The 23,489-nt window shown below is 41.2% G+C and overlaps 1 protein-coding gene across 1 annotated transcript; it reads right to left on the bottom strand.

Moving 5' to 3' along the window:
- Window positions 1-510: 510 nt before the first annotated feature.
- Window positions 511-18,923, bottom strand: HSP90B1 (heat shock protein 90 beta family member 1). The gene is made up of 18 exons (XM_019038374.3): window positions 17,884-18,923; window positions 16,825-16,927; window positions 16,031-16,172; window positions 15,507-15,623; window positions 14,162-14,493; window positions 10,657-10,768; window positions 10,001-10,120; window positions 8,820-8,936; window positions 6,890-7,027; window positions 6,731-6,808; window positions 6,540-6,605; window positions 5,643-5,912; window positions 5,118-5,363; window positions 4,561-4,697; window positions 1,732-1,810; window positions 1,492-1,647; window positions 1,004-1,123; window positions 511-803 (listed from the first exon to the last, which is right to left on the bottom strand). The coding sequence occupies exons 1-18, from the start codon at window positions 17,930-17,932 to the stop codon at window positions 774-776; spliced, it is 2,412 nt and encodes an 803-aa protein (XP_018893919.1). The 5' UTR covers window positions 17,933-18,923; the 3' UTR covers window positions 511-773.
- Between the last annotated feature and the right edge of the window lie 4,566 nt (window positions 18,924-23,489).

The following is a 23,489-nucleotide window of genomic DNA, read 5'->3' as shown; positions in this document are numbered from 1 at the left end:
AAACTCTTTGGTTTTTCAATAGTCCCAAGCTCCTGAGTTCAAATAATCCTCCTGCCTCAGCTTCCTCAGGAGCTGGGACCACAGGTGTGTGTCACCATGACTGGCTCAACCTTTGATTTTTTAAAAAAATCTTTTCTTGGGAGGTGGAGGTGGGTGGATCACGAGGTCAGGAGTTCAAAGACCAGCCTGGCCAAGATGGTGAAACCCTGTCTCTACTAAAAATACAAAAAATTAGCCGGGTGTGGTGGCGGGCACCTGTAATCCCAGCTACTCAGGAGGCTGAGGCAGAGAATTGCTTGAACCCGGAAGGCGGAGGTTGCAGTGAGCAGAGATTGTGCCACTGCACTCCAGCCTGGGCAAAAGTGAGACTCGGTCTCAAAAAAAAAAAAAAAAAAAAAAAGTCATAAGCCTGAGTCACTTTTCTAAGAAAAAGAACCCAAGACACATGATTAAAAAAAAAATTTCAGCCAAGTATTAGGTAGTTCTCTGCAAGACAGTCAAGACACTGAGTATTTGGGATCTTTTTTATTTTTATACACATGACAAGATTTTACATCAAGAATAGTCAGTTAAATAGTACAAATTTACATTCATGAGGAATGTTAAAAAAAATTCAACTAAAAAACCCACTTTTTCCTGTGACCCATAATCCCACATTTTACAGTGCAGGGGAGAAGGGGATTGGGGGGCATCCAAAACAAGTCTCTCCCAAAAGAAATGATGTAAATTTCACATTCCCTCTCCACACAGGATCCAAATGGTGAGAGTATAATTTACAATTCATCTTTTTCAGCTGTAGATTCCTGTAAATAAATAAAAAAAACCCAGAAGGTATTAAAAGTTAGCAGAAAAAAAACTTAGCTCACAGGTTTGTGCATGAAATAAACAATTTAAATGCTCAGTCTGACTTCTATAAGTTACAGTCTTAACTTTGCCAGAACTAAAACTCTGTCCTAACTTTGCCAGAACTGAAAATGCAAGTCACATTCTTGATTTGCCATACCTTTGCTGTTTCTTCTTCTTCATCTGTTCCCACATCCACTTCTTCATCTTCGTCTTGCTCTGTGTCTTCTGTTGTGTCTTCTGCTGTCTCTTCAGGTTCTTCTTCGGGCTCTTCTTCCACCTAAACACAACATTTATGGGCCCATTAATGCCTTGGATTTATTTCCACTTTGCTCATTTATATGTATAAAATCATAATTAATGTCACTTCTGTTTATTCAGAACCACAGACTAAATCCTCTAACTAGAATGAACAGCCAAGCTAACAAAAGGAGGCAGGCAAAAAGGAAAGAGGACGTAAAAGGAGGACTTAGTTTCTAGTGCAGTGCCTGACACTACAGGGATTCAAACATTCAATAAAATTCTTTCAAAAGGTAGAAATTAGGCAAATGTCTCAAAGCTACATCCCTCAATAATGAGAGGCCTATTCTGAAAGAACAGAAACAAAGAAAGCCAGCCAGCCTTTGCGGGAAGGTTGGGGATACAAACCTTTGCATCAGGGTCAATGTTCAAACTGAGGCGAAGCATTCTTTCTATTCTATCTCCATATGCTTTAGTGTCTGGTAAAAGATACCCTGACCGAAGTGTTGCTGTTTCAAACAAAACCACAGCAAGATCCAAAACTGTTTTATCATCTTCATCTTCCTGAAATGCAAGAAGATGCACTAGATTAATATTAAAAGATGCAAAGTACTCAAAAGACAAGCAAGAGGACTGCTGTAATACTACCTTAATTCGTCGAAGCATGTCTCTGATCAGCGGGTGTCTGGGATTAATTTCAAATGTTTTCTTCTGACTCGCATAGTAACTGTTAAGAGATAAAAATGAACATTAACAAAACATATCCAATTTTAGGGTTCATACGTTTCCCTTATTCTTTCATAATTACAGAGAACAACTCTTGGTAAAAAAAAAAAAATCAAAATGTACTATTGACACTCGAACACCACAGGTTTGAACTTATATGCTATTTTTTTTCCAATAAATACAGTCCGCCCTCCGTTATGTGCAGGTTCAGCAACCAAACTCAGATAGAAAATACTGTATTCTTGGGATGTGGAATCCACAAACACAGAGCTCCCACTCTTCATATACACGGGTTCCACAGGGCAGACTGGGGGACTAGAATATTTGTGGATTTTGGCAGGGGCCCTAGAACCAATCTCCCTCATACACCTAAGGATGACTGTACTTTTCCAGTCTACTTTATCTGCGGAGTCAATCAACCTCGGATTGAAAATATTAGAAAGGGCAAAACAAGAAAAAAATAAAAAACCCAATATAGTATAATAGCTATTTACATAGCACTTACATTGCATTAGGTATTAAAAGTAATCTATAGATTATTTAAAGTACATGGAAAGATGTGCATAGGTTATATGCAAATACGGCACGACTTTACCTAAGGGACTTGACTATGTGTGGATTTTGGTATCCATGGGATATTCTGGAACCAACACCCCATGGACAAAAAGGGATGATTGCACTGTTTCCTTATTTAGTTTTTATAGAGACAGGGTATCACTATATTGCACAGGCTAGTCTTGAACTCTTGGCCTCAAGTGATCCTCTCACCTCAGCCTCCCAAAGTGTTGGGATTACACACGTGAGCCATGTGCCCAGCCTGTATTGCTCCCTTTTAACGGGGAGGTGGGGTGGGGAGCAAGTGGACACGGTTAGATGAAAAATGAAATGAAGGGAACTATTTTATTTACTGATGAGTCCCAAGTACCTGGAGCACTGCTGAACAGACGAACTGATTTAATGTCCTGTTTGTTCCCTCTTAGTTTATTCTTACTACCGTAATTGTAGCTCTGCCTCCCCAAGTTCAGAAAAATCTATGTAGCCTCTGGATTGTGCTCCAATAATACCTTCTCCATGATGCCTTTGCCGATGATTCCAAGAAAAATTAACTTATTTTATCTGAGCTCAGTTCCAAATGCATTTTGAATATACCTTCAAAATCCTTAGCTTTTTGCTGTTGGTTGTGATTATTCTCTCTTCTCTAGTTTAAAGCTCTGAGGACAGGGAGGAACCACATCCTTCCCTATCCTGGTGTACCCGTTATCTATGTAGGGCTCGGATTATGACTTGCTTTTTTTCCTCTTTTTTAAATAAAAAAGAGACGGAGTCTGGCTATGTTACCCAGGCTAGAGCTACAGTGCAGTGCCATTACAGCACACTACAGCCTCGAACTCCTGGAATCAACTGATACTCTTGCATCAGCCTCCTGAGTGACAACAGGAGTGAGTCACCATGCCTGGCTTTGATTTGTCATTTTCACTAGTCTAAATGTTAGAAAAGACAGGAGTTATGTCTACCTGTGACCATCAGTGCATGGACATAGTAAGTCTTCATGTTTGTTGGATGCAAGGTAACTTCCTATTAATCATTTCCTGAAATTAATAGGTGGACATGTTTTAAATGGCCCTTGTACTATTGCAATGGGATATCAGATAAACAGAACACTATTCTCTGCATGAAATTTATAGTTAAAAGACATATATGGAATTTTAGAATTGTGACAACAATGGAGACTACATTTGTGAGAAAAGGCTTTAAGAAGAAGAATCCTGGCCAGGCGCAGTGGCCCACGCCTGTAATCCCAGCACTTTGGGAGGCCGAAGAGGGCGGATCACGAGGTCAGGAGTTCGAGACCAGCCTGGCCAACATGGTGAAACACCGTCTCTACTAAAAATACAAAAATTAGCGGGTGTGCTGACAGGTGCCTGTAATCCCAGCTACTCAGGAGGCTAAGACAGGAGAATTACTTGAACCCAGGAGGCGGAGGTTGCAGTGAGCAGAGATTGCGCCACTGTACTCCAGCCTGGGTGACAGAGCAAGACTCTGTCTCCGGGGGGAAAAAAAAAAAGAATCCTTAAGCTAGGCCTTGGGAAAAAAGGATGATGACTAGATAGCATATCAGAAACATACTCCAGGTGAAAGAAGAGAGAATAAAAGTAGGGGAGAAGTCATTTTCAAGGTCATTGCTGTGACATTAAAACATAAACTTGAAATATTATATTTCTTGAAAATAAAGAGTACCAAAGACTCACTATACCTCCAGGTATAGGCCCTTGAGTTCAAATACTGTTAATTCACAGGTCCTGTACCGTCTACTTTATGAGACATTCTATCTGGATACCCATAATTTAATGCCTGGGGGTGTGGGGGACGTGATTTGAAATGGACTTAACTCACTTGAGGAATGTTGTCATTAACCTCATGTGCAGCTATTACATTTAAAAATGTAAAATAAATTCAGATATTAGGCTAAGCATATAATCCAATGCAAAAGTAAAGACTATGCATAACACATTAAGAAAATTCCCATTTACATATCAAATACAATAAAATCATAAAATCATGAGTCAAAGACCTTTTCTTTCTCAATCAAATGTAGGAGAAATCCCTTCGTAAACTTGTTGTCTACCTTATAGTAGACAGTGGTAAACATTTAAGGCAATTTTACTCTTTGTATTGAAGCTGGTATTATCTCCAAAACGAAGATTGGGTAAGGGGCAACGCCCTGGCAGGGACTTTCCCGAGGATGCTTACTTTGTAGAGATGTCCTTGCCCGTTTGGTACGCTTGTGCTTTCATGATTCTCTCCATGTTGCCAGACCATCCGTACTGGCTGGCCACCAAAGCACACGGAGATTCTGTCAGGCGCTGAGACACCACAGCCTTTTCAATCTTAGGGAAAGAAATCAAGTCATATAGATTAATATCAACAGGTAAGGTCATTCAGCAATTGTCTTTCAACTGTCTAAGACTTTATCACTTAAGATCATAAACACAGAAGCAGGTCATAAAAATAGCTTTTCTTAAGGTTTAGGAGAATTTGTAGGGGCACTTAACTTGATAATCTGAATTTTCTAGTCAGAAGTTTACCACCTTTTAAAAACATAAAATTTAATTTGTAACAACTTAAGTTATTAACAAAGCAGTATTGTCAAAAGTTTTAAGCTTTCTCCCAATAATTTAATTACATTAATTAAATTTTTACCATTCTAATGGTTACAAAGTAACCAGCTGCAGCTTAATTTGTTGACAAAATAACTTTCTCTTAAATGCAGATACTAATATTTCCACAATTTGTAATTTCCACAATACCTTGTCCTTAAGGGCTTTATCTTTCATCCAATTCAGCAGAGGCTCAAATTCTTTCTCAACTGCTTCACGACTCTCCTTAGTTTTCTCACTTTCATCAAACTTCACTCCTTCCTTGGCAACATTCTGGAACCTCTTCCCATCAAATTCGGGAAGGGCCTGAATACAGTATTCATCCACAGGTTCTGTGAGGTAAATAACTTCATAGCCCTTTTTCAGAAGTCGCTCAACAAATGGAGAAGATTCAGCCTACAAAATTAAGAGAAGTCACAAAGTTTTCCAAGTCTGGCCCTGGTGTATTTGTTTATCCTAGCAGCTGCTATGTTTATACATTATTAAAAACCCCATTTTACAGGTGAAGAATTAAGAGGTTCAGAGAATATAAATGACCTTCCTGTCAGTGACTGACCAGGCCTTATAACTACTCCAGTTACACAATTAAGTTTTCCTTTTCTCCCCCTCAAGAGTTGGCTATAAATCCCTAGCTACCTTCCAGAATGGCTGACAACACTTACGAGTTCATCTCACCTCTTTTCTGCTGGACCCAGCCATGAAGTAGATTTTGTCTTGTTTTTCCTTCATTCTTTCCACATACTGGTCTAGGCTAGTAATGTCAGTTGGATGATGAGAAGACTGGAACCTAAGAAGTTTAGCAAGACGTGTTCGATTCGAGTGGTCTTCAATCACACCAAGCTTGATGTTGGTACCAAATTCTTTCCAAAAAGTATCATTGTATTTATCATCAGCAATCTTCTTGATCATGTCCAGTGTTTTACGAACAAGCTTCTTCCTAATCACCTAAACACAATGAAAGAATAACTGATTAGAGAAGTTAACCTCCAACTTTTGAGAATGTAAGGTACCCAGGCAGGAGTGTGAAAGACACAAAGACGATATCGTTATTGCCATTTATTGAGGGGCAGGAAATGGTGAAGCACTCCAATTCATTCAGATTGGGCTGAAATTCAGCTGTCCGTGCAAATAGCCACAAGATTGCCTTAATGTTTATATTCTAACCTTAGGACTCAGTGATACTCTCTCTCTAGCATCTAAATGAAGTGAACAAATATGCTACTTTCAAATACTTTTAAATTCAAAAACTAAAGAGTCTTCTAATTATGGAAGTATTGGAGGGGAAAGGTTTAATGAAAGGCTTGATAAAAACGTGGCTATGTGTCTAGATGACAAAATGTTCATCCTGGACCTGTACAATTCTTTAATTTTTTTCTAGATGTTTGAAACTTCATTATTAAATGTTGGGAGAAAAAGAATCAGATTCTTAGGATCTGGTAACTCCAGAAAGAAAGGAAATTCATCTGAAGAATCATGGAACAGACCCAAAATCTGGTTACTCCACAAATGGAGCCTGTCCTCTGAACCCCAATCTAACAGCAAAGTGGAGAGTTTCTTCCCAGAGACACTTACCTTAAGCAGTTTATGTTGCTGAAGAGTCTCGCGGGAAACATTCAAGGGGAGATCATCTGAGTCCACCTTCAGATGGCAAAAGAAAGTTCAGTGAGCAATAAAACCACTGGAAGAAAGCAAAGCCAAACAAACACTCTACACTGCCAGACCCCCACAACAATCACCCCTTCTCCCAAACTTCAGATACTTACCACACCCTTGACAAAATTGAGGTATTTAGGCATCATATCATGGAAGTCGTCTGTGATGAATACACGGCGCACATAGAGCTAAAGAGACCAAAAAAAAGTCACTTTCTGGAAATTAAACTTTCAAATTTTAAACGCAGCATGTACTACTTAAAAACTCACCTTAATGTAATCGCTCTTTTTAGATCCATATTCGTCAAACAGACCACGTGGAGCAGATGTGGGTACAAATAAAATTGATTTGAAGGTAACTTCCCCTTCAGCAGTAAAGTGAATATAAGCCATGGGGTCATCACTTTCCTGTGGAAAGTTGGTATCTTAGTCATTCAAACGACACAGGAGAAAAGCAGTGCAAGAACTAAGCAATGTACTATGTGGTACACATTCAGTTTAGCAATTAACTAACAAAAAAATTTCCTTTACTGGCGGGAGGTGGGGAAGAGAAAGAAAAGGGTTGGGGGAAGAGAAAGAAAAGGGTGGAGTGAAGAAATGACTAGAATTGCAATTCTAATTCACTAGACATGGTTGTTTTGATGATGATTGTCAATAACATTATTTCCTAAACTCGCAGAAGGATGGATGAGTTTATATTTCTTACGTATGAGAGAAGTGAATAGGAAAACCACCACCCTGCCTAAATGACAAAATTACATACAACACTTCAGTGTGTCCTTGAACTACAGTAAGTACTCAAGAACATGTTTCTTCCATGGAACTTAGCTCTAAGAGTGGCTACAAAGATGTATGTAAATACCTGTAAAACAAAGTCGGAAATTCTCTTGATCTGCATTATCTATTACTGTACCACACATATGGCTGTTAAGCACTGAAATGTAGCTAGTTCAAATTCAGATGTGCTATTAAAGTGTAAAATACATTTTGAAGGCAAAGTACAAATTTTAAAAAGGATATAAAATGTCTCATTATTAGTTTTTATATTGATTATGTTGAAATAATACTATTTGGGGTATGCTGGGTTAAATAAATTATACTATTAACATTTCATGGTTCCTTTTTTTGTGTGGCTTCTAAAAAATTTCAAATCATGTGTGGCTCACATTAATTATATTTCTAATACAGCTGCTTTATATGAAGTAAGTTTATAGACACTAGGACTTTAGAGTTTATGGAAATGAAAGTGAAGGCAGAACCAACAGTGTTTTAAGAGTTGAAATTTAAAGGATATGGAATAGAGAAAAGAACAAATACAGACACAGAATATTAAGTTTTATTTAGCTATGGTTAAGTCCACTAGAGCATTCTACTGCTTGTACTAAATGCTGCTGGGGAAACATTAACTTGAAACAAACTTTATCAATGCTAGTTTTGCATCCTTAAGAGTTACAAGAAGGGATCAGTAAAAGAAGAAGAAAAAAAAAAAACAGGCAAGGAAACATAAATTTAGTAATTATTCCCAGGCATAGGATCTCACAATAAGTGTTTGATGTCGTAAGCAAGCTCTTTAAAGATTATATTAAAAGCCACTTAACAACATGATTTCATGTTTTACGGGTTTTGTGGTGGAAATCACACATCTACCTATGTAGGTGGTTCTTAATCTTTTTTTGTCACACAAAACCCTTGGCAAGCTGGTGAAGCCTACAGATGCCTTCTCAAAATATTTTTTTTAAAAAAATCACATATTACAAAATACACAGGAATAAAAAGGAAACCAATTGTGTTTAAACAGCCATAAAACTGTTTCAAACATTCTTGATTTTGTAGTTTCACTATTAACTAAGAGCTAGGACTAATTTTAATAACTGCTGCAATTTTGAAGTAATGATGAGTATAATAATTCAACTTAAGTAAAAATGGTGTGTTTTGGAAACCAATTACTCTCAAAGACCATCTCTACTGAGATGTCAATCTCAAAGGTTCATAAATGTGATTTTAATTATGACTAGGTCAATAAACCAGAAGTAGACATATTATAGTTGGCCTAAAGGTCTTTTTTTGAATTTTCTCACTGGGAAAAAATGGGAATGGACCATCTCATATTCATGGTCACATACCATATACAATTAAACTAAGAGGGTGATATTTTGTCTATTCATTAATAACCAGAAACTAGGGAATTATAAATATTTACCTTTGAAAATGATTTGTAGAAAGCTTTGTATTCATCTTCTTCTACTTCTTTTGATGGTCTCTGCCATATTGGTTTGATATCATTCATAAGTTCCCAGTCCCAGACAGTTTTTTCAACCTGAAGTTATTATAGTATTTGATTAGTCTCTCTCAGCACTCACCAAGGTTATCCTAGCAGTAACCATGGCTTCAGTAGATTTCAAAAGACTATGTAAAGACCCAGAGGACTGGTGTGGTGGCTCACGCCTGTAATCCTAGCACTTTGGGAGGTTAGGGTAGGAGAACTGTTTGAGCCTAGGAGTTCAAGACCAGTCCAGGCAACATAGCAAGACCTCCAACTATACAAAAAATTTTTAAAAATTAGCCAGTCATGGTGGTGTATGTCTGTTGGTGGCGTGTGTCTGTGGTCCTAGCTACTTGGGAGGCTGAGGTGAAAGGACTGCTTAAGCCTAGGAGTTCAAGGATGAAGGGAGCTATGATCGTGCTACCACACTCCAGCCTGGGTGGCAGAGACTCTATCTCCAAATTAAAGAAAAAAAAAAAGGGCACTAAAGGATACCTGTTATCTAGTAAGGTTTCTGCCAACTGTATCAAAAGTGAAGTATTTTTCTCAATATTTAATTCAAAAAGACAATTGTTAACTGATGAAAAGCCGCTTAAGTTTTTCTTCATTGTTATTTTTTAACTAGCAAAAATGTTTCTTGAAAATATTTGTTTTGAGGTTAGAAGGAAATACATATTATATATTCCCATTTCATGACTTAAAGAAATCCAACATTTTACAAAAATATTTCTGAACCACCATGATCAATACTTCTTAGTCTGCTACCTAAGCAAGCCAGAGAACCATTTTTATAGTTAATCTCTGCATGATAAAAAGACAAAAGAGGACTCAGAAGGCTTTTTAAGATTTTAAAATTCCAAACATATAAGCCACCAGTCCTAGGCAATATATAAAAGTTAGAAAACTCTTCATAAAAATGACCTGGGTTTGATACTTAAAACTTTCTACAGGACAATGTATTCAACATACAAACAAAGGCCTTATTTTAAAAGCTGGCTCCATGGACTTAGCACCTGAACTGAAGCTGACTTCAAATCAGCCAGTGCATACTTAGGTTTTCCTGGTTTTGCCTATACATGTTAAACAATATCTTATGCAGGGAGATAAACCAGACTTACTTTTTTAGTCTTTGGTTTCTTTTCTTCTTCTTCTTCCTCTACTGCAGCTTCATCATCAGATTCTTCTTTCTCTTCTTTGGCTGCTTCTTCTTCCTCCATGGGCTCCTCAACAGTTTCAGTCTGTTGAAATAAGAGAATTATGGTTAAACTCATTTGTTTAACAATTCTGATTTTGTCTACAGAATATGACATAACATTACAGGTCAAAAAATAGGTTTTTGTAAGAAAACCCTGAGAGTATCCTTAACTAATAGACCACATTTTGCCTTCATTTTTTTTTTTTTTTTTTTTTGAGACAGAGTCTTGCTTTGTCGCCTAGGCTGGAGTGCAGTGGGGCGATCTCGGCTCACTGCAACCTCCGTCTCCCGGGTTCAAGCAATTCTCCTGCTTCAGCCTCCCGAGTAGCTGGGATTACAGGCGTGTGATACCACACACCCGGCTAATATTTTTGTATTTTTAGTAGAGATGGGGTTTCGCCATGTTGGCCAGGCTGGTCTCGAACTCCTGACCTCAGGTGATCCACCTGTCTCGGCCTCCCAAAGTGCGGGGATTACAAGCATGAGCCACCGCGCTGGCCTGCCTTCATTCTTTTAGTGTTGAATATTTAAATACGTGCCAAGGTAATACATATAAGTTTTTAATCAATATAGATTTACCTTGCTGCTCCATACATAAATAGGAAAGTTTATGAACTGTGAATATTTTTTGACGAGATTTTTAATTGTATCCAATTCAAGGTAATCAGATGCTTCTTCTTTTAAGACAAGGCTGCAAGAAAAATTCGATGTTTAGAGACACCTAACATTTAGAAGATCTGATTATAAATTCATTTAAATACCATGGTAATAGCCAGCAGTTCAGTATAATCCAAGATGTCCTAATTATTCATGTTAACTCTCCATCACCAACAAGGCTTTGTGAGCTAAAATGTAACACATGTAGATACAGTAAAGAGAAGAATCTCCTCTACATTACCTCAAGTGGAGAATAACCTTAGTTTTAAGTAGAAAATTAAAATATTCCCAACCTTCTGAATAGATTGTTTTCATTTTTCAAGGTGAGAAAGCACTGAAATATTCTGGAGAGAAATGGAATCATGCACTCTCATAGCTCTTACTGTTATTCCAGAAACCTAATGATTATTGTAGATAACTATTCCTAATTAATGAAAACATTTTCCTTAAAAAAGCTAGAAAATTAATCTGGTTTATATTTATATCTGCACTATCCAAAATGGCAGCCCCTGGGCACATGTGACTTATTTAAATAAAACGTACAGTTCAGTTCCAGTTATGCTGCCACATTCCAAGTACTCAACAGTCACATGTGGCTGGTGATCGCCAAAATGGAAAAATGCAGATATAGAACATTTCCACTATTATATAAAATTCTACCGGGCAGTGTGGGGATTACAGGTGTGAGCCACTGTGCCCGGCCTAGAACCTACTCTTAAGCACAGTAGGTAGTCCATATCTTGATACTTGTGTTCCCAATTAAGTATGGGAAATAGTCTATCTATGGTTCCCTCCCTGTCTCAAAAGGCTCATTAGTTTAGTGGTACCTGGCCAATAAGTAGCCATGATATGACAAAGCCTAGTGAGTGACTAGGCCCCGGTCTCAGAGCACATGTTCTAGTGATTTGGGGATTAAGAGTTCAGTTTTGGATGCAAGTAGAAGCTGCTGGTTAGATATCTTAGGTAGAAGCATTTAAAAGGCAATTAAACACATGAACACAGAGCCCAGCAGTGAGACCTAGACAAGGGGCTGGCAAGCTATAGCTGTACAGCTGGCACCCATTAGAAATTTTATTGGGACACTTTTTTTTTTGGACCTCTGTCACCCAGGCGTGATGATGGCTCACTGCAGCCTTGACCTGCCAGGCTCAAGCAATCCTTCTACCTCAGCCTCCTGAGTAGCTGGGACTACAGGCATGCACCACCGTGCCAAGCTAATTTTTTATTTTTTATTTTTGTGGAGATGGGATCCCACTATGTTGTCCAGGCTGACCTCAAACTCCTGGGTTCAAGTGATCCTCCCACCTCAGCCTCCCGAGGTGTTGGGATTATAGGGATGAGCCACCACACTTGGCTGGGACACATCCTTATGTATTGTCTATGCCTGCTTTCAAGCTAAACAGAGTTGGGACATGTGACAGACCATATAGCTCACAAGCTAAAAATATTTACTAGCTGGCTCTTTCTTTTTTGTTGTTTTCTTTTATCTTTTTTTCTACTAGCTGGCTCTTTTAAGAAAAAGTTTGCTAACTCCTGATCTAGGCTAAGAATATACATTTGAGAACTAGAGATGGAACCTGAGGCCATGGCAGTGGATAAGACTACATAAAGATCACATGGACAATGAGAAAAGGGCTGAAACTTAACTTGGAGAAAATGTATGTTAACATTTAAGAAGTGGGCAAAGGAAATTTTTAAAAAGATATGCATGGTCATGGAAACTAGGTCCTGGACAGGTGTTAGCAGCCATCGTTCCCTGCACGGAACTGTCCTGTTTAACCTCACTTATTCATACAAATGGCTGCCAATTAAGTGTTAAGCTTTGGGAATGGAGCTTCCAACAAAATGTTTGCCTTCATGGAGCTTATATCCAGATAATTTCACCTGCTTCTTAGCAACCTGACATTAACATCTCTTGGGACATCACTTTCTATCTTTCCTTCGGAATGATTTCCCTATCCTTCTCCAACATCTAGCCCAGTGCTTAAAAAGAGAGGGCACTGGGGCATAACTCTTAGTGATGCCTCCAAATGAGACCTGGAGATATCAATGTTAGTGACAAAGGCAGGGAAAGGTAAATTGGGAACACAAGTTAAAAAAGTACTAAAATGCAGTCATCTAATTAGTCTTCATTAAAAGAACATCTGCTGCAGTAAAAACAGGAAATGTTACTTTCTAGGATGAAGAAAGTTGGTCACAATGATAAGTATGTGCTTCTTTCCCTTAATGTTAAGAAAATTTAAAACTGAATTAAGAAAAAAAAATTGAAGCTGTGGGCACATTCTGTTACTTACTTAGCAGGAGTTGGCAAGCCAACTGACCTCTGAAATAGAATTTCCTCATCTCCAAGATGGTAAAATTTTAAAAAGGCAAAAAGCTGCCCTGTCTACGTCACAGTGCTATAAGCAATGAGAGCTACTGTAGGGCACTGGCTCTGTCTCACCCATACAAACAACAGTTACTGGCTTAAGAGGGATCTTAATTCAAATTTAAAAACTTGTAACTATCCTTAAATGACGTATTTTATTCCACAGCTTTCACAACTTTCATGAACTTTCTTTAAGCCCTTTATCTCTACAAGCCAGCCCCAGCCCTGGTTGCTACCACTCATCTTGAATATTTTCAAGAGGAATATTTCCCCCAAAAAGTCTCCCCTTGTCCACTCCTCACATCCTCCACATCACCTTGAGAATCTTAAAAAGTTCATCACATTCTGGCTGGGCACGGTAGCTCATGCTTGTAATCCCAGCACTTTGGGAGGCCGAGGTGGGTGGATCACGTGAGGTCAGGAGTTCGAGACCAGCCTGGCCAACATGGAGACACCCCATCTCTACTAAAAATACAAAATTAGCTGGGCGTGGTGGCGCATGCCTGTAATCCCAGCTACTTGGGAGGCTGAGGCAGGAGAATCATTTGAACCCAGGAAGCGGAGGTTGCGGTGAGCCGAGATTGCGCCATTGCACTCCAGCCTGGGCAACAAGAGTGAGACTCCATCTCAAAATAAATAAATAAATAAAAGTTCATCACATTCTATCCGTAACTGCCACCGAAAAGAACTCTGTTCATCTAGTGAGCGTGCTGTGCCTCCATGCCTTTATTCAGGATGCTCCACAGACAAATCACTCTTCTAACCTGGGAAACTGACCAAGCAGTGCCTCCTCTGTGGGTACCCAAGAAGCCTTCTCCCTTGGGGAAGCTGCTGCTATTTCCTACTTTATACCCTCCATGTACAACAGCAATCACAAACCTTTGTGCCTGGCCCTTTGCAGGTCCTCAAACATTTCTTCAAGTGGCAACAGTTCTGTTTCCTCATTTTATAGGCAAGAAAATTAAGGCCCAGAATAAGTCATTTGCTCAGAGAATAGAACTGGAGAGTCAAGATCCTCACCATGACTATTAATTCTTATAAGGAATCGGTCATACTCACGTAATTGTCGTTCCCCGTCCTAGAGTGTTTCCTCTTGGGTCAGCAATTACAGAAAATTCATTGGAGTCAGACTCCCAGATGTGCTGGGTATCGTTGTTGTGTTTTGAAGTGACAATAACCTTATCTGCTACAAGGAAGGCGGAATAGAAACCGACACCAAACTGGCCAATCAATTCAGAAGTTGACTGGCCATCTTCCTGTGCTTCAGTCATTTTGTTTAAAAACTCGCTTGTCCCAGATTTGGCTATGGTACCAAGGTTTTTAACCAACTCTTCTCTGGTCATTCCTACACCAGTGTCTGTGACATGCAGCAGGTTCTTCTCCTTATCACACTAAATGCAAGACAAGAACCAGATAGTTGTATTTAATATTTACATTATGCCAAACAAATATTGAGGAACTAACCAGCTTTGGGTCCCATCAATTCCAATACAGAAAACTAAACTGAGATATTTTCCTCCACATAGTTTTTTATGGCCTTTTCTGAAAGTGTACATCTTAAAGTAATTTATGTATTTGATAAAGTATTAACATCAAATGGGCAGACTGGCCTAAATGTCAAAGGTTAGAGGCTGACCTAAATAAAACAAGTTATCTTTGAAGAAAAACAATTCAAGAAAAATAAAATTTTATGTCTTGCCTATTTCTTTAATAGAATACAAAACAACTTGAATGATTCCTCTATTTGGAATCCGTGATGGATCATTAATATTCTTCACTCAATATTCCTGGCTGTCTGCCTTCCAGAAACTTAGGAGTACTCTACTTTCCATTTAAGAATGGCTAAGGCCATGTGACTAGTTTTGGCCAATGAGTTATAAATGGCCAATGAGTTGTAAAGGAGAGCTCTGTTTTCAGGCTGAGCCTTTAATTATAATAGTATGAGACCCTCTAAGCTTGCTCTGCACCATGGCAACTGGCTACACACTCCAGATGGCTGCCCACGCCTCTGTCCCAGCCTGAGGATGAGGCAGAGCAAAGACCACAGGCAGCCTGTGATCAATGATTTAAGCCAGGGGCTGGCAAACTTTTTCTGTAAAGGGCCACACAGTAAATATTTTAGGCTTTGGGAGATTTATGTTCTCTGTTAAAACAACTTGACTCTGCTGTTGAAGCACAGAAGCAGTCACAGATAATAAACAAATGGGCATGGCTGCATTCCAATAAAACTACTTATAAAAACAAGTCAAGTTAGATTTGGCCATAGTTTGATGACTTTCAAGCCACTGAGACTTGGGGTTTTTTTGCCACTGCAAAATAATCTAGCCTATCTTGACTGATAGGGATCCTCTACCTTTAAGGATTCCTTTTCCTTTAAAAGAAAGAAAAACTGCCTTACACTTACCTTGATTTTGACTGTTAGTTCCTCATTTCCAGAGAGAGCATTTTCATCAGTCAGTGATATTAGCCTTATCTTATCTAAAGCATCAGAAGCATTTGAAATCAGTTCTCTCAGGAAAATCTAAATGGAAGCCAGAGGGAATACACTTAGACTATCCTCAAGATGCATTAAGATATTCGATTTTATGCCAAACCCATTTATTTCTTCTCTGTACCTTATAAAAGCACTCTTATTCACCTAACAGTGATCTTCAGGTATGCAATGCAAGAAGTTTAGTTTATGTGACTGCCCTTAGACTCACAACTATTATCAGGCCATGAACCTATTTAGAGGTAAAGGAAAAGGAAAATGTCTGACACTCCCTTTCTTCCCAGATATCTGGTAGCAATTCTTGGACATATTAGGTATTTAAAGGTTGTTACCTACTTACTTGGATACTACATTACTTTTGCAGTAAATTAAGCAAATTTAAGTAAACAAGTATGCCACCATACAGAGATAAAATATTCTAACCACATGTTGCTTACCTCTTTATTTTTATACAATGAATTGATGATAAGTTTCATCATTCTGTTAACTTCGGCTTGGAAGGCAAACTTTTCCGACTTCTCTCTAAGTTCTCTTATTTGTGATGCATTTAATCCATCCAACTGAATAGCTTCTTCCTCTCTAGGAAATCAGTTAGATAAGCAAATATTGCATGGCATAGTTCCCTTCAAAACTAGAGGAATTATGATAAAAGCACAGGGGCCTCTGAATATTGTCTTGGGGGTTAAAATGGAAACCTTTATAAAATATTACTGATATACCGTCTCATTATGTTAGCACAGCAGTAGGCTACCTTTAACATTGCACTGGAAATACTCGGTTCTTAAAATTGCCAGAAAAAAAAAAATCCCAACTTTCCTCTACTAAAAAGCAAAGTCATACTCATTTATGCTCCACAGTGAGGACTTCAAAACTGTCAATAAGTCCCAAGAGGCCAAATTTTAAAATATTGTTCAACTGACAGAAATCCCATTTTTAAACTTACTCGGTGTACACAGTTAATGAATACAAATTCAACTGAAAGTCTCTTCTATAAAGTCTTACAAAGTTTATGGTGCTAGTATTCTGCAATATAGTTTTCAAAGGAATTCACTCAGTTTTCATCACTCCTAGGGACAAGTTAGGAGGTATGTATGCACACAACTCACCGGGTATTTAAATACAGGGTGTTAGACTTTATCTGGACCTTTGGAGAACAGATACATAAGAAGTGACCGTAACTCACAAGGTTCACACGGCTTATCTGTATACGTAAGTTCAAATGAACACAAACCTCTGTACTACTTCATCATCCGTCCTTGATCCTTCTCTACTTTTACCCAGATCCTCTTCTACTGTACCATCCACATCAACTTCATCGTCAGCTCTGACCGACCCTGAAGATTTAACACGGGCAAACTCTTCAACATCACACTTCTCCAAGGAGGATGATCAAATAGGGAAGGGTAGGGGTTGCAAAATTCAGTTGGTAACTAAGGGAGGTGGGGATGAAAGAGTGCATTCCCTGGTTTAAATACCAAAGGTAAAGCCAAGACAGAACATCTATTTAAGTTCAGATGCTGAGGTCTCCAGTAGATCCTGAAATACGGAGGCAGTCACCACTTCTAAACAGTGTGTCTCCGATCATTTATAAATAACGTTAAGCAGACTGATACCAGGCCTCTTCTACACCCACACGTGTTGCGCGCAGGCCGAGCCAAGGCCTCCCAACTGATCAAGCCAAAACTTCGGCCTTCGTTAGCACAGGTCAGAATGCAAACAGGATTTCTGCAACCTCTGGCGAGGGGAACTGAAATTGAGCCCAGAGGCATGAGAAGGGGGAGAAATGTTAAGTACCGAACTCCAGCAAAACCGAATCAAACACGCTGACACTGCCATTCCGCTGGCCCCAGGCCTCACGCTCCCGAGGCCAGCATCTAAGAAGGGACACGCGCTTGCGAGGAGTCGGAGTCTGGGGAATTAGGGGACGGGAAAGCTGGGATGGCCGAAGGTTGCGGTGGCCGAAAAAGTCCTCCGGGCGGGGAGAGGGGAGGGACTCGCACAGCTCCCGGGGGAGCCAGAGCCTCAGAGAGGCCCCACCCCGAGGTCGCTGAGACCTCCGGGAGAGATACTATTAGATCTGTAGGGGAGTTAGATGATGTTGCTCTCTTTTTTTATTTCCAGAGGAAGAAGAGAATAAACGTAATCCCCTTGCCCTCTTTCGAGGAATGGTGACGTCCCTTGGCCCATCGCAGGCCCCGGGATCCCCCCTCCCACGTTCAACGCCCCCAGGACCTTCGAGAAGCGGCCGCGTGTGTGGAGGGGGGACGTCTGCTCCTCCAGAATCACTCACCGAAGGTCAGCAGGACGCAGCAGAGGCCCAGCACCCACAGGGCCCTCATGGCGTGCGGCCGGTGAGTCTCAAGTCCCCTTCGATCGCAGGAGCCGCCTCCACCCCCCACCCCTGGGTTCGGATCCTCACACCTCCAGCCGCGCGGTCCGCCCACTACACCCCAAGCAGGTCGGGCCGCTTTTCACCCCCACTTCTCGCGGGCGGGGGACGGGAAACATGAACCCACCAATCGCGCCGCACCACGCACCCACGGCACCCAATGAGGATTCGTGAGGGGGGCGGAAGTCCACCAATCGGAGCTGTCCAGGTGCGGTGACCGATGCCCGAAGCGTGGCTCCTTCCGATTGGTCAGGGTTTGCAGCTTTTCTCCAATCAAATGGCTCCGCGGGCCCCTCACACGTGGGACCGCCCCTTTGCCTGGGCGGCCTTGGCCTCTAAGGGAAAACGTCCAATGAATGTAAGCAGAGAACACATCCATCCTTTTAGAGAGGTCGCGGCGGAACTACTTCCGGATCCTAGAGAGCGTTTATTCCGTGACCGGGGAAACGGTAGCCATGGCAACGTGTTCTTCACCCTTTCCCATCTATGCCTGGGGTTACGTTGGAAGTGATTCCAGCACGATTTTCGCGGCCAGCTTTCTCGTGTGGCGGCGCTTCTCGGAAAGAAGAAACACACGAGAGAGGTTGCAAATCCCCTAGAACCCTTTCAGATGGCGGGGGGCCGGTGGTGAGAAACTACAGCTCCCGGCATGCAACATCCTAGGGGTACACTGCATTGAATGCTGGGGGTCGTAGTCTTTGGTCTCTGAGGACCAGCTGCGTAGTTTTGGCTCTTTCTTTCACGTTCCCCCAGCGTGTCTTTGCCAGAGCCCTGCCCTGCGTCTTAGATGTTACATCTCGTTCTGATTACAGTAGAGATATGTGCCTATTCCAGGAGTCTCCATTGTACACAGCTTTTAGAAGCGGGCCTAGAAAGCCTTCATGCCTCGGGCAAGGCCGCCCTGTTCTGGGGGGTCGGTCTGAGTCTGGGGGCTCCGCCTCCGGCTCGAGAGCACGCGTTTCCGAATCCGCCTACAAGTGCGTCACTTGGGCAGCCGGAGCCTTCACCTCCTCTGTGCCTTTCCGCGGCCGGAATCCCCAGGCCTTCCTCATCTGGTTTACAGAAGAACGTGGTTGGGACCTCCCCGACCACCTTAGGGAAATCGCGAGCAGCGCTGAGGCCTTCGACTCCCCAATAAAGTACAAAAGCGGCGGTGACCTGACGGTCGTAGAACCCTTTCTGTGAATCAGGTGGAGAGCGTGGTGGTAAAAACGGGTCTAGCACAGAAAAGGAAAACCCTTAGTTTAACGAGTGCAGGAGGATGCACCTGCAGATATTTGAAAGCAAAACCTGTGGTGCTGCACATGAGAACGGGATTGCAGCTTTGTGACTTCATAGAAATACCCTGTCCGTGTTCAGAAGGACATATAAAACACCAGGTGTCTTTCCTGTGAGGGAAGTCCCTCATGCTAAACTTGTGCCTTTGGAAATATTTTCTACGTCCCTTTAACCTACTCTATACGTTACCCCCACGCATACCCGCGCCCGTCTCTGACATAGACACCCCACTTCCTTATTGCTTCCTCCAACAAAATTGAACTTTGAATATCTTTTCAGATAATCGTCCGAATTCCTGAAGACAAGTTTTTTAGTGACAGTCTGTCACAGTCTTTTACAACTTCCCGTATTTAGTGTGCGGATCTTGGCTCTGTGGTTGGCGCTCACGTGTTGTGGTGGTGCCTTATTTACATCTGCCCAATTTACCTGCATTTGTTATTAGTAAGCAAAGAGTAGCTTACAAAGAATGCTTTATGTATGCTTCTGTGCTTTGATCTTTTTTTAAAAGAGCATACTAGAGTGTGAATTACATTCAGAGATTTCAGTTGCATTTTTGTATATTTTAACTCCTTTATTTTTTGTTTTGAGAGAAAACTGAGTTTCTTCACTTTTTTTTCTGCATTTCACAGCTCAACTTCTTGACCTTTTCCTCCAGTTCTGAATAAGTAAGCAACCAGTTCTGAAACTGCAAATGCCACCTTAACTAGTGAGTGGTGGGGAGTTGGTGCTGCACCTGGAAGGAACTGAGACAGAGACATATCCTTCAAAATAGAGCCACTGCTTGTGGGTAGACGTTTCTGTAGATGATGGTGGGAATTCATGAGGCAGGCAGAGCACAAGATGGTAGGCTGGCAGAAGATGGCGGGCCGTTGTCTGATCTACTCTGTCCCTTAAAGATTGGCTCTCTGGGCTGGGCGCGGTGGCTCATGCCTGTAATCCCAGCACTTTGGGAGGCTGAGGTGGGCGGATCACCTGAGGTCAGGGGTTCAATACCAGCCTGGCCAACATGGCGAAACCCCGTCTCTACTAAAAACACAAAAATTAGCTGGGCGTGGTGGCGCATGCCTGTAATCCCAGCTACTCTGGAGGCTGAGGCTGGAGAGTCGCTTGAACCCAGGAGGCGACGGTTGCAGTGAGCCCAGATCACGCCACTGCACTCCAGCCTGGGCAACAAGAGCAAACATTCCATCTCAAAAAAAAAAAAAAAGATTGGCTCTCTGGCTGAGTACCTTGTAAAGAGAATAGGCCGCTTAGTTAGTTCCCAGCTTTGTTGTTTCTCGCTGTGGTCTCTTCACCTCTTCTGACTTTTGACCTAGTTCCCATCTTGGCCTAGCTCCTTCAGAACTAACACTCCAGATAGTTATTAAGTTTCCTGCCTTTGTATCGGATTCCCTTGTCCTAATTTTAGCTTTTCTTTATGTATTACTGGAAACAGCTACTGTTGTTGTTGTTGTTGTTAAGCTTCTCCTTGAGCAAAGCTAACCCCACTAGATAGCACCCCACTTTGTAGTTAAACTCGGAAGGAAAAACCAATAGGTAAAGGAATGCAGTTAAGGGCACTGGACAGCTCTCTAGTAGGCAGGTGTAGTCCAGCAGTGGGGAGTCAGGGGGAAGGCAGACTGGGGAGACCAAGGCAAGAAAGCAATTGGCATCAGGGAACATTAAGGAATAGAGCCAAGCTCCAAGGTGAATTGGTTGGTTGGTTGATTGGTTTATTCATTAATTAACTCATCATTTCAGCAAATGTTGAGGGCCTAGTGTGTGCCAGGAATTATGCTAGGTGCTAGAAATACAGGGGTGAGTAATATAGATATGGTTTCTGTTTATATAGAACTTGGGCAAATATGTTTTTTTTTAATTTTTAAATTTAAATTTTAAAAATATATTTTTTTGAGCCAGGGTCTTGCTCTATTACCCAGGCTGGAATGCAGTGGCAGGATCATGGCTTACTGTAGGCCCGACCTTCTGGGCTCAAGCAGTCCTCCCATCTCAGCCTCTTGAGTAGCTGGACTGCAGGCATGTGCCACCAACATCTGGCTAACTTAAAACTTTTTTTTGTAGGCCTGGCACGGTGGCTCATGCCTGTAATCCCAGCACTTTGGGAGGCCGAGGCGGGCTGATCACTTGAGGTCAGGAGTTCGAGACCAGCTTGGCCAACATGGTGAAACACCGTCTCTACTTAAAAAATACAAAAGTTAGCCAGGTGTGGTGGTAAGCACCTGTAATTCCAGCTACACAGGAGGCTGAGGCAGGAGAATCACTTGAACTCTGGAGGTGGAGGTTGCAGTGAACCGAGATCACACCGCTGCACTCCAGCCTGGGTGACAGTGAGACTCGGTCTCAGAAAAAAAAAAAGAAAAAAAAAAAGGGATACTTTGAGCTTATTATGAACAAAGTTGAGGTTTTTTTCTTTTGTAAAGATGGGGTCTCCCTGTGTTATCCAGGCTGGTCTCAAACTCCTGGGCTCAAGCCTGTCTCGGCCTCCCAAAGTGCTGGGATGACAGGCGTGAGCCCCTGTGCCCAGCCTTGTGCAAATATTAACAATGGAGTTACAGCGTAAGTGCAAGTATCTTATTTAAACTGAAGTAAAGATATAAAAGAATGTCTGCAAAGGAGTACCAGGGCACTTTTTGGGGTGACAGAAATGCTCTTGATCTTGATATCAGTAGTTGTTAAAACTCATCAAACTGTACACTTTAAAAGGTTAAATTTTGTTATGTATACCTCAATTAAAGAAAACTAACAGCAACTATCATTCTAAACAACAAAACACTAAAAGCCATTTCACTAAAAATCAGGAACCAGACACAGATGCTTGCTGTGGTTAGTAATGTCCCACACAGTTTAGGAGGATTTAACAGGACAAGGAAATCAAGTAATTGGCATAAATTTTAGAAAAGGTGGAGTCCTTTATTTTGAAATTCCTTCTTACTGATGACAATTGCATGTCCCAGAAATCCAGGAGACCCTAGGGTTTTTTGTTTTAAGTATAGAATGATTAATTCCAGCTCTAGTAGCGTATACTTAAGTTGCTGCAGTTAAAAAGCTTATAGTTGGATCTTGGAAGTGGGTGGGTGATCTGCCTCGAGTTGAGCCACTGCCCAGCCCCTTAAAAAAAAGTATAGAATAATATGAGAATCTGGTAAATTATTGGCTATCAGATAAATATATAAAAATCACTAGTTTTGCTCTAATCTTTCAAAAAACACATTGAAGTGAAAATTTTAAAAAGTGTCACTCAGAGACAAAAACCATAAAATACTTAGAAATAAACTTAAGAAAGACATAGTTGCAACATGAAGAAAACTATAAAATGTTGAGGAATATAAAACAAATGAAGAACTTGGGTCAGGTCCCATAACGCTTATATTATCTATTGTTGTATAACAAACTACCTCTAAATTTAGCAGCTTAAAATAGTAAACATTTATTCTCTCACACAGTATCTGTAGGTCAGGAATCCAGAAGCACCTAACTGGGCAGTTCTGGCTCGGGTCTCTCATGAGCTTGCAGTCAAGATGTTGGCTGAGGCTGAAATCATCTGGAGGCTCAAGAGGAGCTAGAGGATCTGCTTCCACGATGGCTCCTTCACATGGCTGTTGGCTGGGGCCTCAGTTCATCATCACATGGACCTCTCCATAGGGCTGCTTAAGTGTGCTCACAGCATGGCAGCTGGCCTCCCCTGGAGTGAGTGATCCAAGACAGAGAACAAAGCAGGAGGCACAATGACTCATAACCAACCTCAGAAATCACACACCATCATTTCGGAAACAACCCTACTCAATGAGATTATATGAGGCTGTAAATACCAGCAGCCAGAGAGCACTGGGGCCTGTTTGGAGGCTACTTATTATACCTTAGTTGCAAGGCAAGCTGGGAAAGAATTTACATGGCATTTTCAGCTTCTCTCATGGGAGGCTCAGAATCATAAGGTGGGGGTTTTCCTCATGTAAGAATGAGATTCAGATGCTGCACAGTGAGAAAGAATGATGTGTCCTCTACATATTTGAATATACAAACAGATCAGTGCAACCAGTCGGGCATGGTGGCTCAACACCTGTAATGACAGCATTTTGGGAGGCTGAGGTGGGTGGATCACTTGAGGTTGGGAGTTCAAGACCAGTCTGGTCAACGTGGTGAAACCCCATCTCTACTAAAAATACAAGAATTAGCCAGGCGTGGTGGTGTGCACCTGTAATTCCAGCTACTGGGGAGGCTGAGGCGGGAGA

Source organism: Gorilla gorilla, chromosome 10, assembly GCF_029281585.2.
Source record: "Gorilla gorilla gorilla isolate KB3781 chromosome 10, NHGRI_mGorGor1-v2.1_pri, whole genome shotgun sequence".
In the NCBI taxonomy this organism is placed as follows: domain Eukaryota; kingdom Metazoa; phylum Chordata; class Mammalia; order Primates; family Hominidae; genus Gorilla; species Gorilla gorilla.
The sequence above is the reverse complement of the archived record's forward strand: the minus strand, read 5'-3'. Positions and strand labels throughout refer to the sequence as shown.

What these genes read in the sequence shown, in the direction of transcription:
- HSP90B1 (XM_019038374.3), bottom strand. Translation starts at nt 17,932, where the DNA reads ATGAGGGCCCTGTGGGTGCTGGGCCTCTGCTGCGTCCTGCTGACCTTC. An exon ending in TCAATTTTGTCAAGGGTGTG is followed by an intron (nt 6,606 to 6,730) that starts GTAAGTATCTGA and finishes TGCCATCTGAAG; the next exon opens with GTGGACTCAGATGATCTCCC. An exon ending in AGCAACATAAACTGCTTAAG is followed by an intron (nt 5,913 to 6,539) that starts GTAAGTGTCTCT and finishes CATTGTGTTTAG; the next exon opens with GTGATTAGGAAGAAGCTTGT.